A 20,366-nucleotide genomic window follows, 5' to 3' on the forward strand; every position below is an offset into this window, starting at 1 on the left:
ACCATAAACTGAATTGCAATTAAAACTGAAAAATAGACCTGTAGCAATATTTTCAAAGTTTATAGGTCTTTATGCTAAACCACATTTTAGATTTTCCCAAACAACTTATAGTCATTTTACTGCCTGTTAACACTCCCCTCTTGATGAGGTAAGGGAAAATGGGCATTACATTCTGATTTGACAAGCTTTAAGTTTTAAGCTCATGTATGGTTCCAAGTAGGGATGCAGGACATGCTGCAGTATTAAGGGCAGGTTTTAGTTTGCTGTGCCTGGAGATTCATTCCTCCTGCTCTGTGAATTGTTTTGATACCTGTCTCATACTTGAAATTCTTCCGTCCTTGCACTTTCAAAACTTCCACTGACCAATCTCAGTATTGATTACTCATTAACTGTAACAATCCTTCTTGGTTGTTTGATATCTTTAATCTTTTTGTCCATCTCCATAATTAATCAATATTTGTATTGTCATGGAGACAATATATCCGCATCCAGGGTCATGCATCTGCAAATTCACAGAGTATGTTTGTAAGACAGACTGGTATAGAAACAGCTTAACACTTTCCCAGATAGAAGAGGAAAGCATTTCAACATATTGTAAATACAAAGACATGTATGACGGAGTTACCTGTTACCTGTCATTGCATTTTCTTTCTACCGACAGGTCCCATAAGCAGCATTTTGGTGAATAAGTATGGTAGCCGGCCTGTGATGATAGCAGGTGGTATCCTGTGTTCATTTGGAATGATTGCAAGCTCTTTCTGCAATAGCGTCCTTGAACTATATATATGTATTGGTGTGGTTGGAGGTAAGAGTCCTGTTTAAAAGGTTATATTATATGTTGTTATATTATATGTTGTTATGTTACATTACATATATTACTATATAAAATTATTTCTAATAATGTTCTGCCAATGAGCCTTACTGATCAAGAATCCTCTGTGTACAGAGGCAATCCAAGAAGGTAGCAAGATCAGTTAATTCCAGCTACCTGAACTATCTAATCCTTTAAATTAGCTGGTAGGCTGTTAAATTATTTCTTTTGATAATTCAGAAACAACTCATGAATTTATTCAGTCAATGATGTATGTATGGACTGTTCCACACTGCCCTATAATAATGGTATAAAAATTGATTGGCTTGTGACAACACTTATTACAGTCATTTGTGTACAATTTCACATTCATTCTTTTAGCTTTCTGTCATGTTGCACTGCAAGCAGGTTGAGAGATGCTAGTAGAATTTTAGTAAAATTGTGAAAGCTTGTACCACTTTTCTTTAGGTTTGTACATACATATAGTCTTTCAGAAAAGTATAAACTTTCAGTGCAATACTTTTCTGTTTAAAATCTGCCCAGTGTCAATAATGAAATTAATCATTATCATCTATCTGAGGCCTAGATATTGCCTAAAGCAATGAACTAAAGTTATCGCGATGCCAGTGAATTAAATAACTTCCTTTTCAAAAGTTGTGGATTTTTTTTAAATTCCCTTCTCAGAATAAGGAAGGCAAGGTGAAATATCGACAGGTAATAAATGAATGTATATTACATAAGAATATGTATTATTATGAATTGTATATTCAAGCTCATCTTTCTTTATGTTGGGACTAAAGGAGTCCTTCTTTATTTAGTGATTAATTCTTAAATTTCTTATTTTTGATATCCTAAACTCAGGGCCACTGAAAGAATAAAGTCAGAGTCCAGGAATGGGCCATCAGAGAAGAAAACTTCAGTGCCATCAAGCAGATGCAAAGCTACTTATATCTTATTGCCCAGATGTCGTTATAGAGAGAGAAGACCTAGAGGTTCAGCTTAGGGTTCAGCTTATACATTCAGCTGATGTGGATGGGTGATCTGATCCAATGTGCGTCCTCTGTAACTCTTCCACTATTAATGATGACATGGGGAACAGGAGCTGAATATGCTCTACAATAATTTGCTATTTTAAGCTCCAGTTTAGTAGACAACTTGGATCTTAATTAGGGTTGGAAATAAAAAAAAATAGGAGATTTATGCATTTAAATACACCCTGCATTCATTATAGCTGAGGCGACATTTAATAACTTTGGTAAAATGAGCCAAGAGAGAATTGCATTATAGCTTAGCAAATATAAAAGTGATGAGTCAAGGCATTGATAACCATAGTTCCTCTCAATGTGATTGCCCTGACTCTATCATTGCTGAAACACATCAAGGAATTTTGGCTTTTAATGCAGTGCTACAGGGGGGAATGGACCAAATGCCACCATGACGCAGTCTTGACATTAACACACGTAGACAGCAATGAAGCTGTATTTCATCCTCTGATGCTAGTTGGTTTTTATCTTTATTGAGAATCACTGGATTAGATAGTGGTCATTTTAAAAATAACTTGAAAGAGGTGCAATATGTTTTTCAATGCGTGACCTGCAATAATATTGTCTTTTATGTGTCGTTTAGGTCTGGGTTTAGCATTCAACTTACAGCCTGCCTTAACCATGATTGGCAAGTATTTCTATAAGAAGCGTCCCATTGCTAATGGATTGGCCATGGCTGGAAGTCCAGTGTTTCTGAGCACATTGGCACCTCTCAATCAATTCCTCTTTAACGCTTTTGGCTGGAAAGGAAGCTTTCTTATTCTGGGAGGACTTCTTTTGAACTGCTGTGTGGCTGGGTCACTTATGAGACCTGTTGGACCGAAAAAAGTCCCAACTGTGAAAAAAGATGTTGAAAAAGGCACAGGAGATTCTGCCTTGCACAAAAACAACAAGAAGTCTTGTTGGCAAACTATGAATAAGTATCTAGATCTGTCCCTCTTCAAACACAGAGGGTTTCTGATCTATTTGTCAGGAAATGTCATTATGTTTATTGGTTTCTTTGCTCCAATAGTGTTCTTGGCTCCTTATGCCAAGCACAAGGGAATTGATGAATATTCTGCTGCTTTTTTGCTGTCGATCTTAGCCTTTGTAGACATGTTTGCTAGGCCTTCAATGGGACTCGTGGCAAACTCCAGGTTTATCCGGCCAAAGATTCAGTATTTTTTTAGTTTTGCTGTCTTGTACAATGGGGTCTGTCATATCTTGTGCCCTCTGGCAAAAAATTACACTGGCTTGGTGATATATGCTGTATTTTTTGGATTTGCATTTGGAATGGTTAGCAGCGTTCTTTTTGAGACATTGATGGACCTCGTTGGGGCTGCCAGATTTTCCAGTGCGGTTGGACTTGTCACCATTGTGGAATGTTGTCCTGTGCTCATAGGCCCTCCTCTAGGAGGTAAGAATCTATTTCTTTCCATTTTTTCAGACATTACAGCGTAATCTTGCAATTTAACATTGAATAAATATAAACATTGTTCTTAACATTATTTAATGTTTTTGCTATGACTAGAAGTGTACTGTAGCAGCAGTGTCTTTGGGCTTTGCAGCTGCAGGTTCACATGAGAATCTAAAGGCATTTATTGCGTGCATTTGCAAACAATAGATTAAGACTGTATCTCTACTGGCCCATAAATCCATGTGGTAAACGTATGTTTTCCTGATAGCACATAGGGCTAGTTTTGCAACCTTGAGTTACATATATTCATCTCAAATTTGCTCTTTGACAATGAAGTTCTTACTCTCTTGAATCGATTGAGTCCGTTTTTGTGAAGATCTCACAGAGTGGCTTATAAATTCTCCAGCCTAGTGACAGCTCAAGGAGCAATCTCGTACACTCGCTTAAACAATTTTAGTTTGTCTACACAGAGAGGATTGACATTTCCAGAGAGAAAAAAATAGCAGGGGGGTGTCAAAAGAACAGGGGCATCCACAGTAGCCTAGGCAGGGTGCATGCATGGTGGGATTCCATCATGGTGCTGTGAAGCGTTGCACCCTAGCATGATTACACACCACAGCTCTGCTCACATTCAGTTCTTTCACATGTTTCAATAGCCAATGGATAAGGCAATTCAGAATGTGAACTGACTGAAAGATGGCAATGTTACCAACTTCTCTCTTTCGAGTGTAAGGGGAGCTTAAAGAGAGCCTAGATGTATAGCTTAGACTACACTCATAACTTCTTGGCTTCTTGCAGCAAAAATGATGAAATCTTATGTAAAATATTTTCTGTTTGCTAGCTTTTTAGTCAGTATTTGGTAATGCTGCTTGGTAAAGCTTTATAATTTTAAGGTCTCTGATGATATAAGAAACTAAAAAAATAGATGCTCAAATCTTGTTGAGGAGCATTGGTGTGTATCTTGGTGTGTGTGTTGCAGTGTAAACCTAACAATATGAGAATACAAAGATAGTGAGATTGCCAACTTTTTGAACATATACTATACTCACATAAACACTGCCTCAGAAGTCAGCAAGATTATGTGTGCCTAAAACCATTTCTGCATGTCAAAGTGCTTTAGATTATCGTCAGTATTTCTGTGAAAATAGCATTGTTGTGTGCAATTGTAAATATGCCAAAACAATTCCAGTCGTTTCAGTATAAAATAATATTTGTACAAGTAAATTTTTAATACTTCTCAAGGCATTCCATATTTTTATCATCATTTAGCATACAAATTCATTTTGATAAAAGTTGAACAAAATACATTTTTCTCACACAGACTCTTCCTATGCCACCTAGTGGGGGGTCTGAGCCTGTGACCTCTGGAGTGCAGCCTTTTCAGTCAGGTTCTGAAATCAGTGTGAACTCTAAAGATATTAAATCTAATATTTATGGAGCAATAGCTTACATAATTATTTATTTTTCAGTATATTAGCTTTTCAGGAGTTTTGAAAAACATTTGATTGTGCTATAGTTGTATGAATAATTGATTTAACTTGTTAAATAGAGGCAACAAAAGGAAGGAACACATGAAAAGGCTAAGTTCCAGTTTTGACTAGTTCATATCCTTTAAAATATTATACAGAAGTAATGCTAATTCAGAATTTAATTTTTAAACATCAGTTTTATGAGACTGCTCATCAATAAAAATCGGCAAATTGCACTATTTACACTAATAAGTGAATTGTACACTTGCAGTGCTATTTTGAATTTTTCCCAATACTAGGTTTGGGGTAAAAAAAAAAAAAAGTTCTAGAATAATTTAATGGCTTCTAAATGTGTATCCAGTGAATAGACTAGCATTATGTCTTCAACACAGTAAAAGCATCTAAATACATACTAAATTGAAGTGTGAAGGTTATCTTGAGAATTTCAGTTATAGTGTAGCAGAGTTCAGAGCTAAATACTTGGGTGTGTACAAATGTTGATTTGGGAATTGTGAAAATTTAGAAGGAATGGCTGATAAATGGAAAGAACTGTTATAATTTATTTTCCTTGCCATGACCAAGTTAATCACAGAGGTGTGAACGTAATTTTTACATACAGGCCTCATAGTTTAAAACTCATCAGTTAAGCATGATGGCTGAAGGCTCTCTCTTTCAGCAGTCACAGGAAAGTAAACTTGAAAAGCAGCCTTTTGATGCACAGACAGCAGCCTAAGAAGGCCCATACCTCTTCATCCTATTGTGTGTATACAGCCTCAGTGAGTACCAGGCATTCCAAAACAATAATAAACACAATTAGAACATGAATAAAATGAAAGACTGAAAATAAAAGAGCTAAAAAACTGTCTGTCATTATTCATTAAGCTTTACTTACATTGTTCTTCAATATTCTGTAATTGTCAGCGACTCCAATGACAATTGCTAGCTTCACTAATACAGGTTTTGTTATAGTTCCACTCTCTATGTTAGAAAATTTTAACATGTTAAAAATACTTTTCTGCTCCTACTTCAAAACCAAGAAATATATAGATATTTGTCCAAGAGAAGGATGTGGATTGTATTTGGCATCCTAGTCTAAATACTCTTTCTTGTTTTTGTATTTCAGGTTGGTTAGTAGATGTTACTGGTGAATATCAGTACATGTATTTTGTCTGCGGAGTGATTGTGACTGTGGCCAGTATCTGGTTGTTCATTGGCAATGCCATCAACTACAGGCTTTTGGCAAAAGAAAAGAAACTAGAAGATGAGAAGCAAAAAGCTCAGAAGAATGCTGACTCAAAGGAAGTGGAACCATTAACAAATAACGAGAATGAAGATGCTTCCAGCAGAACCGACAAAGCTCTTGAAGATCCCTCAGAAAGAGAAACCAATATTTAATCTGCATTATAGCTCAGAAGTCAATATTTATGACCTCCATTAGGAATCAAGACACAGGCCAAGTTTTGTGGTAATAATGATCAGTCACAATATTGGATGGGAACAGATTTTTGCCCTATGGCAAAACTTTAAGTCAAATTTCTATCTACAGTTTATTTATTTCAGCGATACAAAATTATGATTACAGAGGTAGTGATTCCATGCAAAGGAATCCATCAGACTTTGACTCTGGACAATCAAGAGTCAGGTAAACCAGACTATAAAGCCTTCCAATGACAAACATTTTTGTTTCAAAGTATATCTACTGCAAAAGTATCTTCTGCTCTTATTTGGGAAGATACTTGCATTCATCCTTAAAGTATGGTTAAAGTCAGTTGAAATAATTTGCCCAAACTCTACTTACCACTGATATTAAAGAGAATATAAGTTCAAAGATTTGTTTCAAAAGAGGCAGAGTACCTGACTGAAAGCACACAGAAACTCTTTTTGTATTTTGTATTCTCACTAGATAAAAAATACATGTCTGTATAAACAATTATATTATGGATGTAAAAGTTAGGGGTAGAAGATGAACAACTAGTGGGCACCATCTCTAAAATACAATAAACAGCTGATTTATAATATATTCCAGAAGTAGTTTCTTCCTGTGATAGCTGACTACATTGTACTTCAGCATACGCATTTGAACACAAAGTACATTCAGATGTCACTAATTCAAACTAAGCTGAAATCTGCCTGTACATAAAATATTTAAACCCAAGATTTGCATTGCTAACAAGTGTGTCAATTAGTTTGTTTGATTATGCATTCCTATGTGGCTGAATGATCTGGATCAGTCTGTGAAGCCTTTTTCCTAAAGGGACTAGATTCAGAATCTGCTGAAGTTAAAAGGATACTAACCCTTGGCTTTTGTGGCCCAAATCAGTTTTGTTGCAATGACTTCAAAGTAAATGCTTGGCTTTATTGGCAAGTCACTAGTTATTTGATGGTTTCCTGAGAGGAGATTTAAGGTCTAACTTCAGGTCTTTGCAGATAGGTATCTTCATACCAGTTCTCATTTCCCTTTCGCATGAATTTAGTGAAAAGCTGCTGCTTTTTTTTTTTGTAATGCTGCTTTGAGCAAAAATGCTGCAAGGCACCTTGACAATGCCAGTCTAGAAGCTTTGTGCAGGAAGCTTTGTCATATCAGTTCTGTGCAGAATATTTAGTCTTGTGTGTACAATTTCACGCAGACACTCATATAAATTAAAATGTACACAATTGTCCTCCTCCTTTAGACAAAAGAAAGCATAAGTCTACAGTTTTACCTTACAGAAATCATTTAGCATTGCATTTGAAAGCTAAAAGTGCAAGCTTCTGAAGGTAATAAATGAAAATATTTCTGTTGTATTTCTAAGTAAGGAAAGGTGCTATTCGTTTTGGAGAGATGCATATAAATGCCTCAGAAATTGTGAAAATTAAGGATCTGATTCATAAGACATTTATGCACTGTTTATGCAGGATAAACCTACATTCAATTCCAGGAAAAGAATATCATTCCTTTTAGTCCTCTTCTAAATCTCAAAAAGTTGGAAATATAGTGCACAGTTGTGGTAAACACACTTTAAAGTGCCAGTAACAAAAGAAAAAAATTGTTAGTAAAATTTAGCAGAGTGCTTTTAGGATGTTATTTCTTAATATTATTAATATTATTATGTTCAATATGATTATTTTAATTTTTCTTCTAAAAATTTTGGTTGTGCTTATTTCAGTTTTTCTGGGTTAGCCTCTCATATAGTATGATGTTCCACAGTAGTGCTGAACTTTTTAATTATCTCAGCACTGTTTTGGGGGAGAAGCATCATGAATCTACTCTCAGCATGGTACGGAAGTTAATACCTACTTTTTACCTAATTATATTCAGGAAAACCAGACATCTCCAATGAGTCCTGTAGTTTTACAGAAGCATCAGCAGCAAAATATATGCATTTCAGAGTTTTGGGAGCAAATATGTTTTGGATGTTCAGATTTGAGCAGTGTTCTGTGTAAAGGGGAATGATTTAGTCCCAGTAAAATTACAGTTTTTCTCCCAGCCCCCAGCTTCAGAGAGGAAATAAATACGTTGCATCTGCTAGCACCCCATGAGATAGAAGCATTGCTCTCTTTTTTGACTATACAAACATACTGAGTGCATTCCAGGACCTGTGGAGACCTTGTGTGCCCATAGCCAGAGGGTGATGAGGACTCTCATAGACACTAAGCTTTCATACAGTGAGGAATATCGGCTATAAATACTGGATTGCAAAAGAAGAACAGAAATTTTAGCTGAAGCGTAGTCATCAGGAACATCAGTCTGCTCTTACAGCAGCTGGTAGAAAGGCAGAGATTATTTGAAAAGAGATTAATACAGAGACTGAACAAAAATGTCTGAGGCAAAATTGTAGGTGCCTATTATCTCTTTGCAAAAAACAGCATGATTAAGAATACGGAGTAGAAGACAACAAGTGTCAGCTTTTGACTGAAGGCTGACAACACTTAACAGTGTTGCTGTTGCTGAGTAAAAATGATGATAAAAAAAGTCTCTCAGGAAATATGCAGGCAACTTGCCTGTTCTATGCAGGATCTCAGAATACAATACAAAATGGCATAGGAAATAAGGGAAAAACAAGGTTCATTGAGCCACAGACACACCTGACCACTAGTAACAAAAATTATGTTACTATCTCGGAGGAAATAAAAATTTCTTTAAACCCTCTACAGAGATGCTGCTCTTTCATCTCTGGTAAAGTATGGTAAAAAATAATAGGAATGAAAGAGCTACTTTACCACCACTCACCAATGTACAATTTTTAATCCTGTAAGGCTAAATGATGCAGCAGACAACTGCATATAAAGTAGGAAGACATTTCCTTACACGTCTTTCATTAGTTTTCATCTTAATACTAGCAACAGAATAAAAACCATCAGCATACTCTTGATATTACTGAATATTAAAGAAGTTAAAATCCAGGGATTAATGAAGAAAATTGGAACCATATCTATGCAAAAACTGCCTTCAATTAAAAACCTGTGTCTTCCAAATAACAGGTCCTAATGGGGCAATTGCCTCATAGTAGAGGTAGGTGATATTTCTAAAAGTAATGATAATAATAAACTGTCTTGAATCAACGATATACTGAGCAACAAAGTAGCAAAATGAGTATAATTTGCCTTCAAACCCCTGAATATCACTCTTACTTGCACTGACCTGTAATTTGTACTGTAAATCATTTCATCTTTACATTTCCGCTTTTATAATTAGACCTGAGTATATACACCATCTCTCTAAATTCCTCTGGTTTCTTTTAATTAACTCACCCTCAGTCTGAACCACTGCAGGGTCAGGACTAAGAGATTCCCCTGCCCAGTGATGAAGAAATATACCACATGCATCTGTTATGCACTGTAAAAATCTGTAGTCTCTGTCAATCAGTGCAAGCAAATCCTTAATTGGTTTTATTCTCATTTATACTCATGTATAGCTCATTCTTTTCTCTGCCACAGTATGACTAAGCCTAATTATCCTCTTGCTCTTATTTAATCAATCCAGAAAAAATAATGCCAAATTTTAAAATTAGTAGGAAAGTGGATAACATCAATAATATTTTTTTCCCATTTAACATCAAGGTCAAATTTCAAGTTGTTTTAGTGAACACATCGAGATACTTTTCTTTCTTTAGGTTTTTTGATATAGAACTCTCTACTAGCTGGAGAGTTCTGTATTGCCCTTTCCAACTCCAGAGAAAGACTTCTCACTATTAATTTTCTGTACTATTTCAGGAACATATAAAAATTTCACCCCTCCCACTTTTTTGCATTGAACTGCGGTTGCAATTGTTGTCAGTTCTGTATTTCCATTCATGAGTTCAAAAAAGCATCTTTTTGTATGAAATCCTGTGCATAAGTAGTCAGACTACAATTTCAGGAGTGTGATTTGTGAACTGTTTTGACAGAGCTAGGGAAAATCTACTTCACCTTAAAACAGATTTTTTAAGGGATGCTATCCTTATGAGAGGAATTTCAACTTTTACTGCTGAAATGAATGGCAGGAATTTCACTGATATTGTGATTCAAAATTTGTGTGAATCTTAATGGTCACTTTGCATATCAGCATCTAGTATGCTTAAAAAGATTTGTCAATATATACATGATTTTTCCTCTTCAAGAATTCTTGTTCCTCTTGAAAGTTTCCCACTTCCACTACCCCATCACATTTTTCATTTTGATGTAACACAAAGAATTTCGACCAGGAATGTAGTGACTTATCTTTAATGCTTTCTTGTAGTTGTTTTTCCCGAAATGCCACATTTGCCATGCTGCCAAATGCAATGTTTTTCACTTGCTACTTTCAGGTCAGGTTGTGAGTATTAGTGGAGAGGTGTTACTGAGATACAGAATAAGCTGCAGATACCACATAAAGCCAGATTTGGGGCAGCTATCAGGATTTCACTAAACAAAACCAGTGACCACTTTTATAGATGAACATGCTGACGACACTGACAATTTTGCCTGTAAAAAAACTGAATCGGGCAACTTTTGTTAGTTTCTCTATAGATGACTATTTTTCTACTCACAGAGAGGAATATAAAGGGAATTTTAAAATAATTATTTTCAGAGATGGTATATCAGTTTTAACAAGGCTGTCTAGATTTTTCTTTGGGGGGTGCACTTCTGATATTTGTGCATATGTATACATTGAAAGTTCCTGCATGTACTATCACCTTTTTAATCACAATTTGCATAAGCATTGCTATGTGATTTCAACATAGTTTGCAGGTTGTAGTTTTGCAGTTCAAATTTTTCTCATCATCTACCTCTTAGTTGAAGTTTGGAGTCTTGCACAATCCTGGAAGAATAGAGTTGACAAAATGCACAATGATAAAACCTGTAGAGACTATTAGAAAGTCTCACAAATATTTGAAGCTGCTTACTGTTCTATTTTTAAGGCAGTGCATATCTATGACCAAATTCTTTGAATCAATTGACATAGCTTTATTAAGCCTAAAGACTTAACCCATACTTATGAAGTTTTTACATCACTGACCTGGTATAAAAATTCAAAGTGTGATTTAGATATCTGGAGTCTACTGACCTTTCCGTGAGATTGGCCTGCCTTTCTTTTTTGTTTGTTTTCTTATAGTTACTGAGTTAGTGAAATTAGTAAAGTTAATACATCCAGTTTTTAATAGTAGTACAGAACACTTCGTGTTTTGTATCCCTGAAAAAAATTGTTGTGGTTTTTTTTAAATTTAGAAATAATATCAAATTTTAGCTTGTTTTTCCTTTCATGGGGTCGTTGAGGGAGATGATCACAACATATTGGGTTGGGGCTATGAATAATGATTGTTCTTCATGCGCTCTTTATAAAACCAGAGATGATTGTTTCTTCAAAGATATTCTTCAAACCATTCTTGCCTTCTAGGACCTAGTACAAAGTCCACTGAAGCTGACATAAAAATACCTATCAAAGAGCTTTATCAGATGTTGGGGGTGATGTGGCTTCAGTGGAGGCTTGAGCCTTATTTTCTCCATACCAAATCTCAGGAGTATCAGCAAATGTGGAATTTGTTATAACTGGCAAATTTGCTATGCCTGCATATTCCTAACTATTCAGTCCCTAAATTAACGCACAATGTGTATTATTTTAATAGTCTGTGTATATAAATAAATTTTAAGAATCCCACCATAAACTCTGAATGTAGATTATAAAATATAGAGGACATATTTAAATAAATATCCAAACAAATCTGTTAACCCCAAAGGAAATTATCTATTTCCTTTCAAGCCTTCTTTGAGCAGTGTATAATCATTCTTTTTCTTTCTTCTGGAGAAAATGGTTTATGTCTTTTGTGAATGTATATATAGACATATATATATAAGGGAATATATATGCAGAAGTGGTATGTGTGTATATATGTATTCCCCTATATATAAAACTCTAATTTATATATATTATATATATATAAAATATATATAATATTTTAGAGTAAGTTGCATATTGTGCCTGATAAATTCAACATATTTGTAAACAAATAAAATACTTCTACAAATGACAGAAAAATTTAAAGCTTTTCTGTAAGAGTATGTGTTATTTTTCACTTTCTGCTAGATTTATTTATAGTAGAAAATCGTTCAAAAAGCTGCAATATTACATAACACTGATTTCCAACCATCATTCAGTTCAAAGCAGCCTAAGATCACTGAGAATTTTCATTGATGTAGGTGGTAAACCCTACATTGTTGGTGAATTTGATTGTTGGGTGTTTTTGCCATGGAAATCTTAACTAAATGATCTTTGAACAGACTGCAATAGACTGAGTTTTCATTTATTGTGGTATGTATGACCAGTTCGTACAAAGTATCAATGGATGTGATATTCTTGTAACAAATATGGAAAATGAGAATACTCTTGGGCCTACAAACAATATCTTGTTAAATTATTATGGGAAACTCTCCAGAACACTAGTCACTAAAAACACTGATAATTTATCATACCTTTTAGAGGTTTTGGTGTTTTTATTTTGTCTGCAAGTGGGCAAGCCCATGAAAAGTCTACATGTGGCTCTCACTCTTTAAAAAAGTGCTACCTTAAAATTATTGATGGTTTTTTTAAAAGTGGTACACAAATCACTTACATAAATACACTTCCTGCAGAGTGATATAGCTGCATTTTCCATTTATGGCCTACTAGGGAAGATCACTGTATCTGCAGTTTATCAACAGACTTTGGTATTGCTATGCAATAATTAAACATGCAGTAGCCATTGTTGTTGTCTAATAAAATTGTTTCTTCCTTTTTGTATTTTGCAATACTGTATGGTTTTTACTTGAATATATTGGCTAGATTTTTTTTTTGACAATCATTTATTAGCTAGAGGTGCTATTTATGTTCCAAAGAGATCTGAGTGAATGACAGCATTCTCTTTCTAGATGCCAAATTCTTTTCTTGACCTGACAAAATTAATTGTTCATAGTGTATATTAACCCTGTAAAAATGCTTATGCATTGCATTTCATTGTATTTAAACACATTTTTGCTCATTAATTTCTATTCCAGACTTGTACTACTGTGTAATATGTCGAGTTTGTCCATATATATTTATGGAAAATTACAATAAAAATTGTGTATAATAACCAATTGAGGGGGGAGGGGAAGAAAAGAAAAATTAAAATAAAATTTCCATGTAAAGTTTCTGAAAGGATGTAAATGCTGTTTTCTTAGACTCCTTAATAGTCTTACACCTTCGGAGTGTGCCAATATTCCTGTGTTATTGATTGATTCATTATTCAAATGTAGCAAAAAATCCCTTATCTTTGCATACAGAAGCAGAACTTCAAGATTTCCTATGTAGAAAAGATACTACCAGTAGCAGAACATGCTTCCAGCTACTTGCTATTCCTGATTCCACCATAACTAAGATTTAATATCATACATTACTCAAATACCACCTTTACAATAAGGATTTTTTTTCCCATTACTTGAATTGGGATGTTTTTCTATGTTCCATATACATGCAAAAATCATTCTCCAATTACCAATATTTGTTTTGATACAGAGGAGGAATTTAACCATATGGCTTGAAACATTGTATGTAGACAACTCTATTTTGTAGCAGCTTTCTAAATGTTAGAAGTTCCTATGTTTTTGTCAATTGACTTAAGTCTACAATTGCTTGCCTCAGTTAAATAGATATTTATTTACAGAAGGTGATTGGATATTTAAAATTAAGATATGAAGGAGATGTTTGAGACATTATTAGAGATACTGCCTTTGCATACTGTCTAAACACCTTTTACGCAGACGCACAGTAAATTACTAGGAAACAAAGGTATAACAGATGAGCTATTGAATAAGAAAGAAATAACTTCATCAGAGCAAATGGTTGTTATTTTCATACTTCTAGTAACTGTAAAATCTATTTTCAAAGAATTATGTCTATATCCTCTTGACATGAAAGTTTTGATTCAGCTCCCAGAATATACTTAGATTTTGTTTAAATTACCCTTGCAATATATGCATATCTGTGTATTTTAATATTCATAAAAATACATTTTCAGGCGTTGGCCGGGGGGAAAAAAAAAAGTTAAAAATACATAATGGTAAAATTGTCCCTTTGGCACAGCAAACAAGGTATGATATTGAACCCTGCTCAAAGACATTGATGATATCATTTTCATGCCTAAGAATATGTTGCCTCACAGAATCTGATCGCACAACTAAAATACATTGTTAGGAAATAAATACTGAATTCAGAAAAATCATTCCTCTTCCTGAAGTTTTTTATTTTGATAGTGTAGTGGCAAGACAGGTGGAGACTTCAGTCTGTAGTTTGTCTCTAAGATCAGCTGTTACTGTTTTCCCACATACGGTATTTTATTCTACCAATGAGCCCTTTTAGCTCTGCAGGTTATCCCAAGTTCAGTAAATTTGCCACTGCAGTTCAGCATTAATAACTTCAACAGTTTTATTTCTCTGACCAGGAGTTAAAAGCATTACCATTCAATAAAGTTCTTAATCCATAACATGCAGTCAACCCTTAACTTTTGTGGGATCTGCACTCCAACTGGTTCCCTGTAAGTTTATGGGACCTTGATGGGTTTAATCTGAGAATACTCAAAGAGCTGGCTGAAGTCATCATGAAACCTCTGTCAATGATTTTCAAACCGTCTTGGGAATATGAAGAGGATCCAGTTGACTGGAAGCTGGCAAACAACTGCATTTGCCATAACATATTATGCTTTTCTCCATCTTCTTATATTAAGACAGTGCCCTAGAGATCAGGGATGCTGAGTTTATTTTTTTAAATATAGAAGTCTGAATATAAGTCAAAGAAAATTAAATGCTATACATAGTGCATTAACAAGAGACACATAATTGGTGATTGTCATTCACTGGTCAAAAAAGTAGTTCAGTTTTCATTGGATGACTTCTAATTACCAGTGCCTGGTGACACCAAGATGTAAGTCTATCCCATAACAAAACAAATATTTGGTTAAAATATATCCACTCTGTTGAACAACTGTTTTTTCTCATAGAAACTTCCTACAGGATCCTACTTTATAATGTAATGATGTTCCACCTCAAGACTCATATGTGAAAATATGATTCTGTTCTTTCTTTACTAGCATGAGACCTCCATCTTGCTGTCTTTTCTGTACAAAGGAACTCTTTACCTAATCTGTGGTTCCACTATTTTTTCTCACCAAATATAAAAAAAGATCATACACCTGGACAAAATACAAAACCACTGAGACAGATTGATATTTTAAGGACATTTTACCCACTTTTTGTCCTTTAGCACAGATGGATCTTAAAACATCTGGAACTGTACTGTCTTAAATTCAGTTTAAAATTTTAGAATTGCAGATTTCACATATTATTTGCAAATTACCTCAAATCAGTATTTCAAATTAGTATATCAGAATGAAAAGTAATTTTTCAAAACTAATATTAATCCTAGATGATTATCTTTTTTAGGATTTTGTCAAAATTTGGAGTAATGCGCCTGGAAGGTAATTACTTACCCTCTTTCATGTGTTCTTCTCCTAACTTTTTCACTGATACTGATCATACAAAAAGTACATATCAAGTATAATAATATAGTTTAGCTACTAGACATGGATCTTCTAAAAAAATACACCTAAACAACAACAGAAAAGGCAAAAAAATAATTATTTTCCAACCATTTGGAAAAACAAAACCCCTCAGACCTTATGTGATAAAAAGCATCTCTGAGAAATTTCTTGGAAATGGCAAAGTCTCCATAAAGAAAATATTAATCCAAATGCTTGCCTGGAGGAGATACTGCTCAGCATTTGTAGATATCATCCTAAAATCTTGCACATATTATTTCAATTAAAGAGAGAAATAGGTGTTAATATCTGGAAATTGTCAATTTTAATTTGAGTGCTTTTAAGCAGTAGGATCTATGCAAGCATTTCTTTTGTTTCATAAAAAAACAAAAACAAAAACAAAAAAAAACACCGAAAAACTATGAATTTTCTTTCTTTTGATATGTCTCTTTTCTTTTCTGAATTTAATTATATTTTTTTCTGCTGGAAATTGTGTAACTCTCAAAAGTTTCTTTTAAAATAAGTTTAAAAGTAACACTAAAAGAAAACATTTGTTTTATATGATCTCATTCAGATATCCCTAACTTGTTTGTGCTTGTATTTTCCACAAAATAAATATTTTCAGAAATGGTCCTCTAGAATCCTAAAGCTGTATCTAGGTACCAAAAGAAATGGCAACATTTTCTGAAATATCACAGATGTATCAGTTTTCACTGACAAAGAGTTTATGTTGGAAGAGCAGTGATTCATTTTGCCAACCATCATTATATACTTTGATTAATAACTGCAATTCCAGTTTGGCATGAATGATAAATGAGTAACAGTTAGGCACTATAACTATTCAGTTCAATCACTGAACTGAATAACTGGGGGAAAATGGTTGAGGTTGAAATGAAGGGGTTTTTTTCCCTTCACAGAAAAAGTGCTTATTTGCTTTAATTGCAAAACAAAGCTTTTCGATTTCATTTTGGACCTTCTAAATGGAAATAAAGAGAGAATTGGATATGATTTATAAAACAACGGGATTTGGCAATGATCACATGATTCATCAGACATAGTGACAAATTTTGTTCTTTCTTCTACCTGGCATGAATGAACCCATCATTCCCTCTTCTAAAGCTGCTGGAGATTCAGGACAGAGTTGCTATCCTGCTGATGATTTTTATTGCTGCAGAGATTAGCAATCCTTTGTTCCAATTCTCATGCTGACACTCTACCACCTGGACTATATGTCTTTGAACAGCAAATACTTGATGCAAATTGAAGGAACAACAATAAAAGAAATTTCTAATACCTGCACATCAGAAAAATCCTATGGAATTGTGTTTGGGGTGTATCACCACAAATGCATTGGTTTGAAAAGATACAATACTCATGGCTTTTGAAAGACTGAAAAAAAAAGTATATTAGCATTAATAATCTCCAATTTCTTTGTACTCATGTCCATTTTACTGATGTCCAGTGCAAATAAAAAGGTTTTTTTGGGGTATTAATAAAATCCATACTCAGCTGTTCTGTGTTTACATCAACACTGGACTTATTGTATTTGTTTGAGGTACAGTCTGAGTTGATTGAAAATTACTTCCTCATAGAACTAGATATTTTTCTTCTCATCCTCAAACCCAGAGGGGTAAAAGTTTGGTCTGGATACAAAAAGTAACTGAAAATGGGAAATAATGCCCCAAAGTAGCAATTATTTTCCAAGAGAATTAATCTTTCTGGCAATGTTATTCCCACAAGTAACAGTGTCATTAAATGGTCTTAATTCTAGGTTCCACTCAAGTTTATTAAAGCAAGATTTTCTCTTAAAATTAATCAAGTGAAAAGATATTAAAAACTCATTCTTAAATTCTGCATTTGCAACACCAGCAGCAACAACCTGGAGATTCAGTGCATCTGGCAAAGGGTTGCAAGTGGGCTGTTAAGTGTAAAGTCCCAGGTGCTCAAAATTAGGGCATACTTAATTAGGGCATACCTAATTGCCCCCCAGAATTTGACATTTACAGGAGTTTGCAGCCAGAGGACTGCTTTAAGTTCTGCACTTGGTGGAGGGCATCAACAAGAAGCATGAAACACCCTGGAACCATTTACAACTCCATTTTGTGTATCAGTTAATAACTTGTTCCCATATCTCTGTCCTCAGACTCAGCAATGTGTTTTCTGTTTATTAAAGCAACAGTCATTGAGAGGCCTTCTCAATAACCTTTCTCTCACCTTCCTCCAAGTGCAGACCAAACGGCTGACTGTAAAGCCTGGAGTGGAAATTGCTTGCTTCACACTTTTTGCACATTCTCCAGAATACAGTTAAGCATCCACAATACACAACAACTAAGCAACTCCTTGCTTCAGTGTTGCAAGGTGCTCAGGTCAGTGGCTTGTCTTACTGGGTTGCATCAAGCAGTATCTGTTTTGATGACAAAAGTTTTAGGATAAGCAGTTCGTGTGGTTCTTTCTCTTCTATTTGTAAGCTTCGGTGTGCAAGAACATAATGCACAGGGAAAAGGTTTTAAATCTGTGGAATTATCTTTCTGATAGATTTCGCCAAAAACCTGAAGAATTAATCAAAAAGCTTTGTGAATAGATTTTTGCACTTCAAGGTGCCTGTCCTTAGGATGGTTTGTCTGCCAAGAAATTTTCACTTTATTTTTACTTTATGGAAAAATACATTCTTGGTCAAATTTTTTTGACCATCGTATGTGACTGTGAAAATTCTTAGAAATCACATGCTGGAGGTACCTTAAGGTGGTTTGAAGGAACACAAAAAAAACCTTTAAATATAAGAAAATTCAAGAAGAACACATATATGTCTCTATTTCTACTCCTAAAAAACTTTTCTCTTTTGATACAGATCTTATAGGAAAGCTTATAATATTTAGAAAGTTGTCCCTTTAAAATAGAGTCACAGTATAAACAAAAAGAAATTAAAATGCAAGATAACTGGATTTTGTTTCACAACTGTAGTATGGATTATTTTAGGAAATTTCCAAGCAACTTTCTGGACCTGATTTGTCTCTGTTTTTCTACATTTCTGAATATACGAGAACTTGTGCCTAGATGCTTTTGTAAAAAAAGGTGAAACCTATGAATTCAAGGGATAATATCACTGATTACTCATATTTTTATGTTCTCAGAACACATACTCTGTTTCTTGTCAGTTTTAAGCACTTGAAGGACCACTTACCCTGATACAGAATTGCAGGCAATGAGTTCTCAGCATGAGGTTGTTAGCATCCCTCAGAAAAGAGTACCACACCACTACTCAGAAACTTTCTAACACCTCTGGCCTAGAAAGAACTTCATAGTTCAGCCAAATTCAAAGAAACTTACAGGCATTTCTCTATTGCTCTGTTTTTTTCTAAGTGGGTTTTATTACCATAGGAAAGAATAGATACAGACATTTCTAACAGTGCTAATGGAATAGATGCTAAGGAACATATTATACTCTCTGAAGCTAAAAATATAAATCAAGCACTGGTTTCAGGAACATCATCTAATCTGTCATCTGACTCACAGTCACCATATGTCCTTTTCTACTATGAAAACAAGTATCTGTGAATCCATCTGGTTACCCCTACATTGAACCAGCTGGTTAAAATTATGCAGTTTTGTGGACCTGCAGAGGGTGTGGAGGAAAGGAAAGGTCCATGCAGCCTCCTACTCCCTTGAGCATTCCTAGCTGCTGTGCTGAAACACAGACAACTACTTTTTGTCACCAATGGTTGAAGAGAAGGCCATATGCTGCTAAACTGGTGTTCTTTTTCCATCTTTTCCTCCATTTCACAAGATAGGGCATGCTCTCTCATTGTATGTTTCCCCAGAATTTGTATCTTCCAGGCATGTCCTGGCTTGTGCACTTCCCTGCTCCCCTGATTCTCTGCTGGTTGGCTGGAGAAGCTGCAGAGTGGAGACAGCCTCCATTCGCCCTTTCCTTCCCCGGTTCCTCCTGCGCTCCTCCCCCTTTTGCCCTTGTCCCTATCCTGGTTTGTCCCCCCGCTTGTCTGTCTCATGCTCCGTCCCATGTTCTGGCCCTTTCCTCTCCTGAGCTGATAAAAAACCATGTGCATAGTTTGTGCCTGCTGTGATGAAATTCTGAATGGCACTTTCTGTTTAAAATATTATTTCTATTACATTATAGAAGAGTTGAAACAAACAGATCTTTAAGAAGGTCTGTGGGCTTCTACAGTTAACCTTTTAATATAGCGCAAGAAGGACCATGCCTATTCTGATGTTCATCCAAATCATTGGATTTACCAAATTTCTGAATACATATGAAAACATAGAGTCTTCATGGAGCTCTACAAATTTCAGACTTGTCCAACTGTTTTTTTGTTTGATTACAACCTGATTTAAATGAGTTGGTGATTCTCAGCTGGAGATGTCAGGAGCAGCTTTGAAACTACCAGCCACATATTTCATTGGGTAAATCTTACCATTGAAATCTATCACCTGTTATGCAGGTAGCAGTTCTGGACACTGACTGTGATTGCAGTGAATCACAATTTTAAATAAATTCCCAGGAACATATATATGTATGTATGTATGTGTATGATATATATATAATGAATACAAACAGAAAAAATATACACACATTTTTAAAAATCATTTTATCTCATTTATATACACATTTTATTTAATGTTCAATAGCTTGTAAATGTCCCTAAA

At 34.8% G+C, this 20,366-nt stretch overlaps 1 protein-coding gene across 2 annotated transcripts in view; it reads left to right on the forward strand.

Moving 5' to 3' along the window:
• SLC16A7 (solute carrier family 16 member 7) overlaps nucleotides 1–12,915 on the forward strand; it is an 81,443-nt gene extending 68,528 nt beyond the window's left edge. For both annotated transcript variants that reach the window (XM_032687192.1, XM_032687191.1), the window contains exons 3-5: nucleotides 662–805; nucleotides 2,438–3,250; nucleotides 5,843–12,915. In XM_032687192.1, coding sequence (XP_032543083.1) covers nucleotides 662–805; nucleotides 2,438–3,250; nucleotides 5,843–6,114 — 1,229 coding nt within the window. In that variant the 3' untranslated portion in view covers nucleotides 6,115–12,915. The remainder of the gene's footprint in view (nucleotides 1–661; nucleotides 806–2,437; nucleotides 3,251–5,842) is intronic.
• Nucleotides 12,916–20,366: the final 7,451 nt, after the last annotated feature.

This window comes from Chiroxiphia lanceolata, chromosome 5 (assembly GCF_009829145.1).
Source record: "Chiroxiphia lanceolata isolate bChiLan1 chromosome 5, bChiLan1.pri, whole genome shotgun sequence".
NCBI lineage: Eukaryota > Metazoa > Chordata > Aves > Passeriformes > Pipridae > Chiroxiphia > Chiroxiphia lanceolata.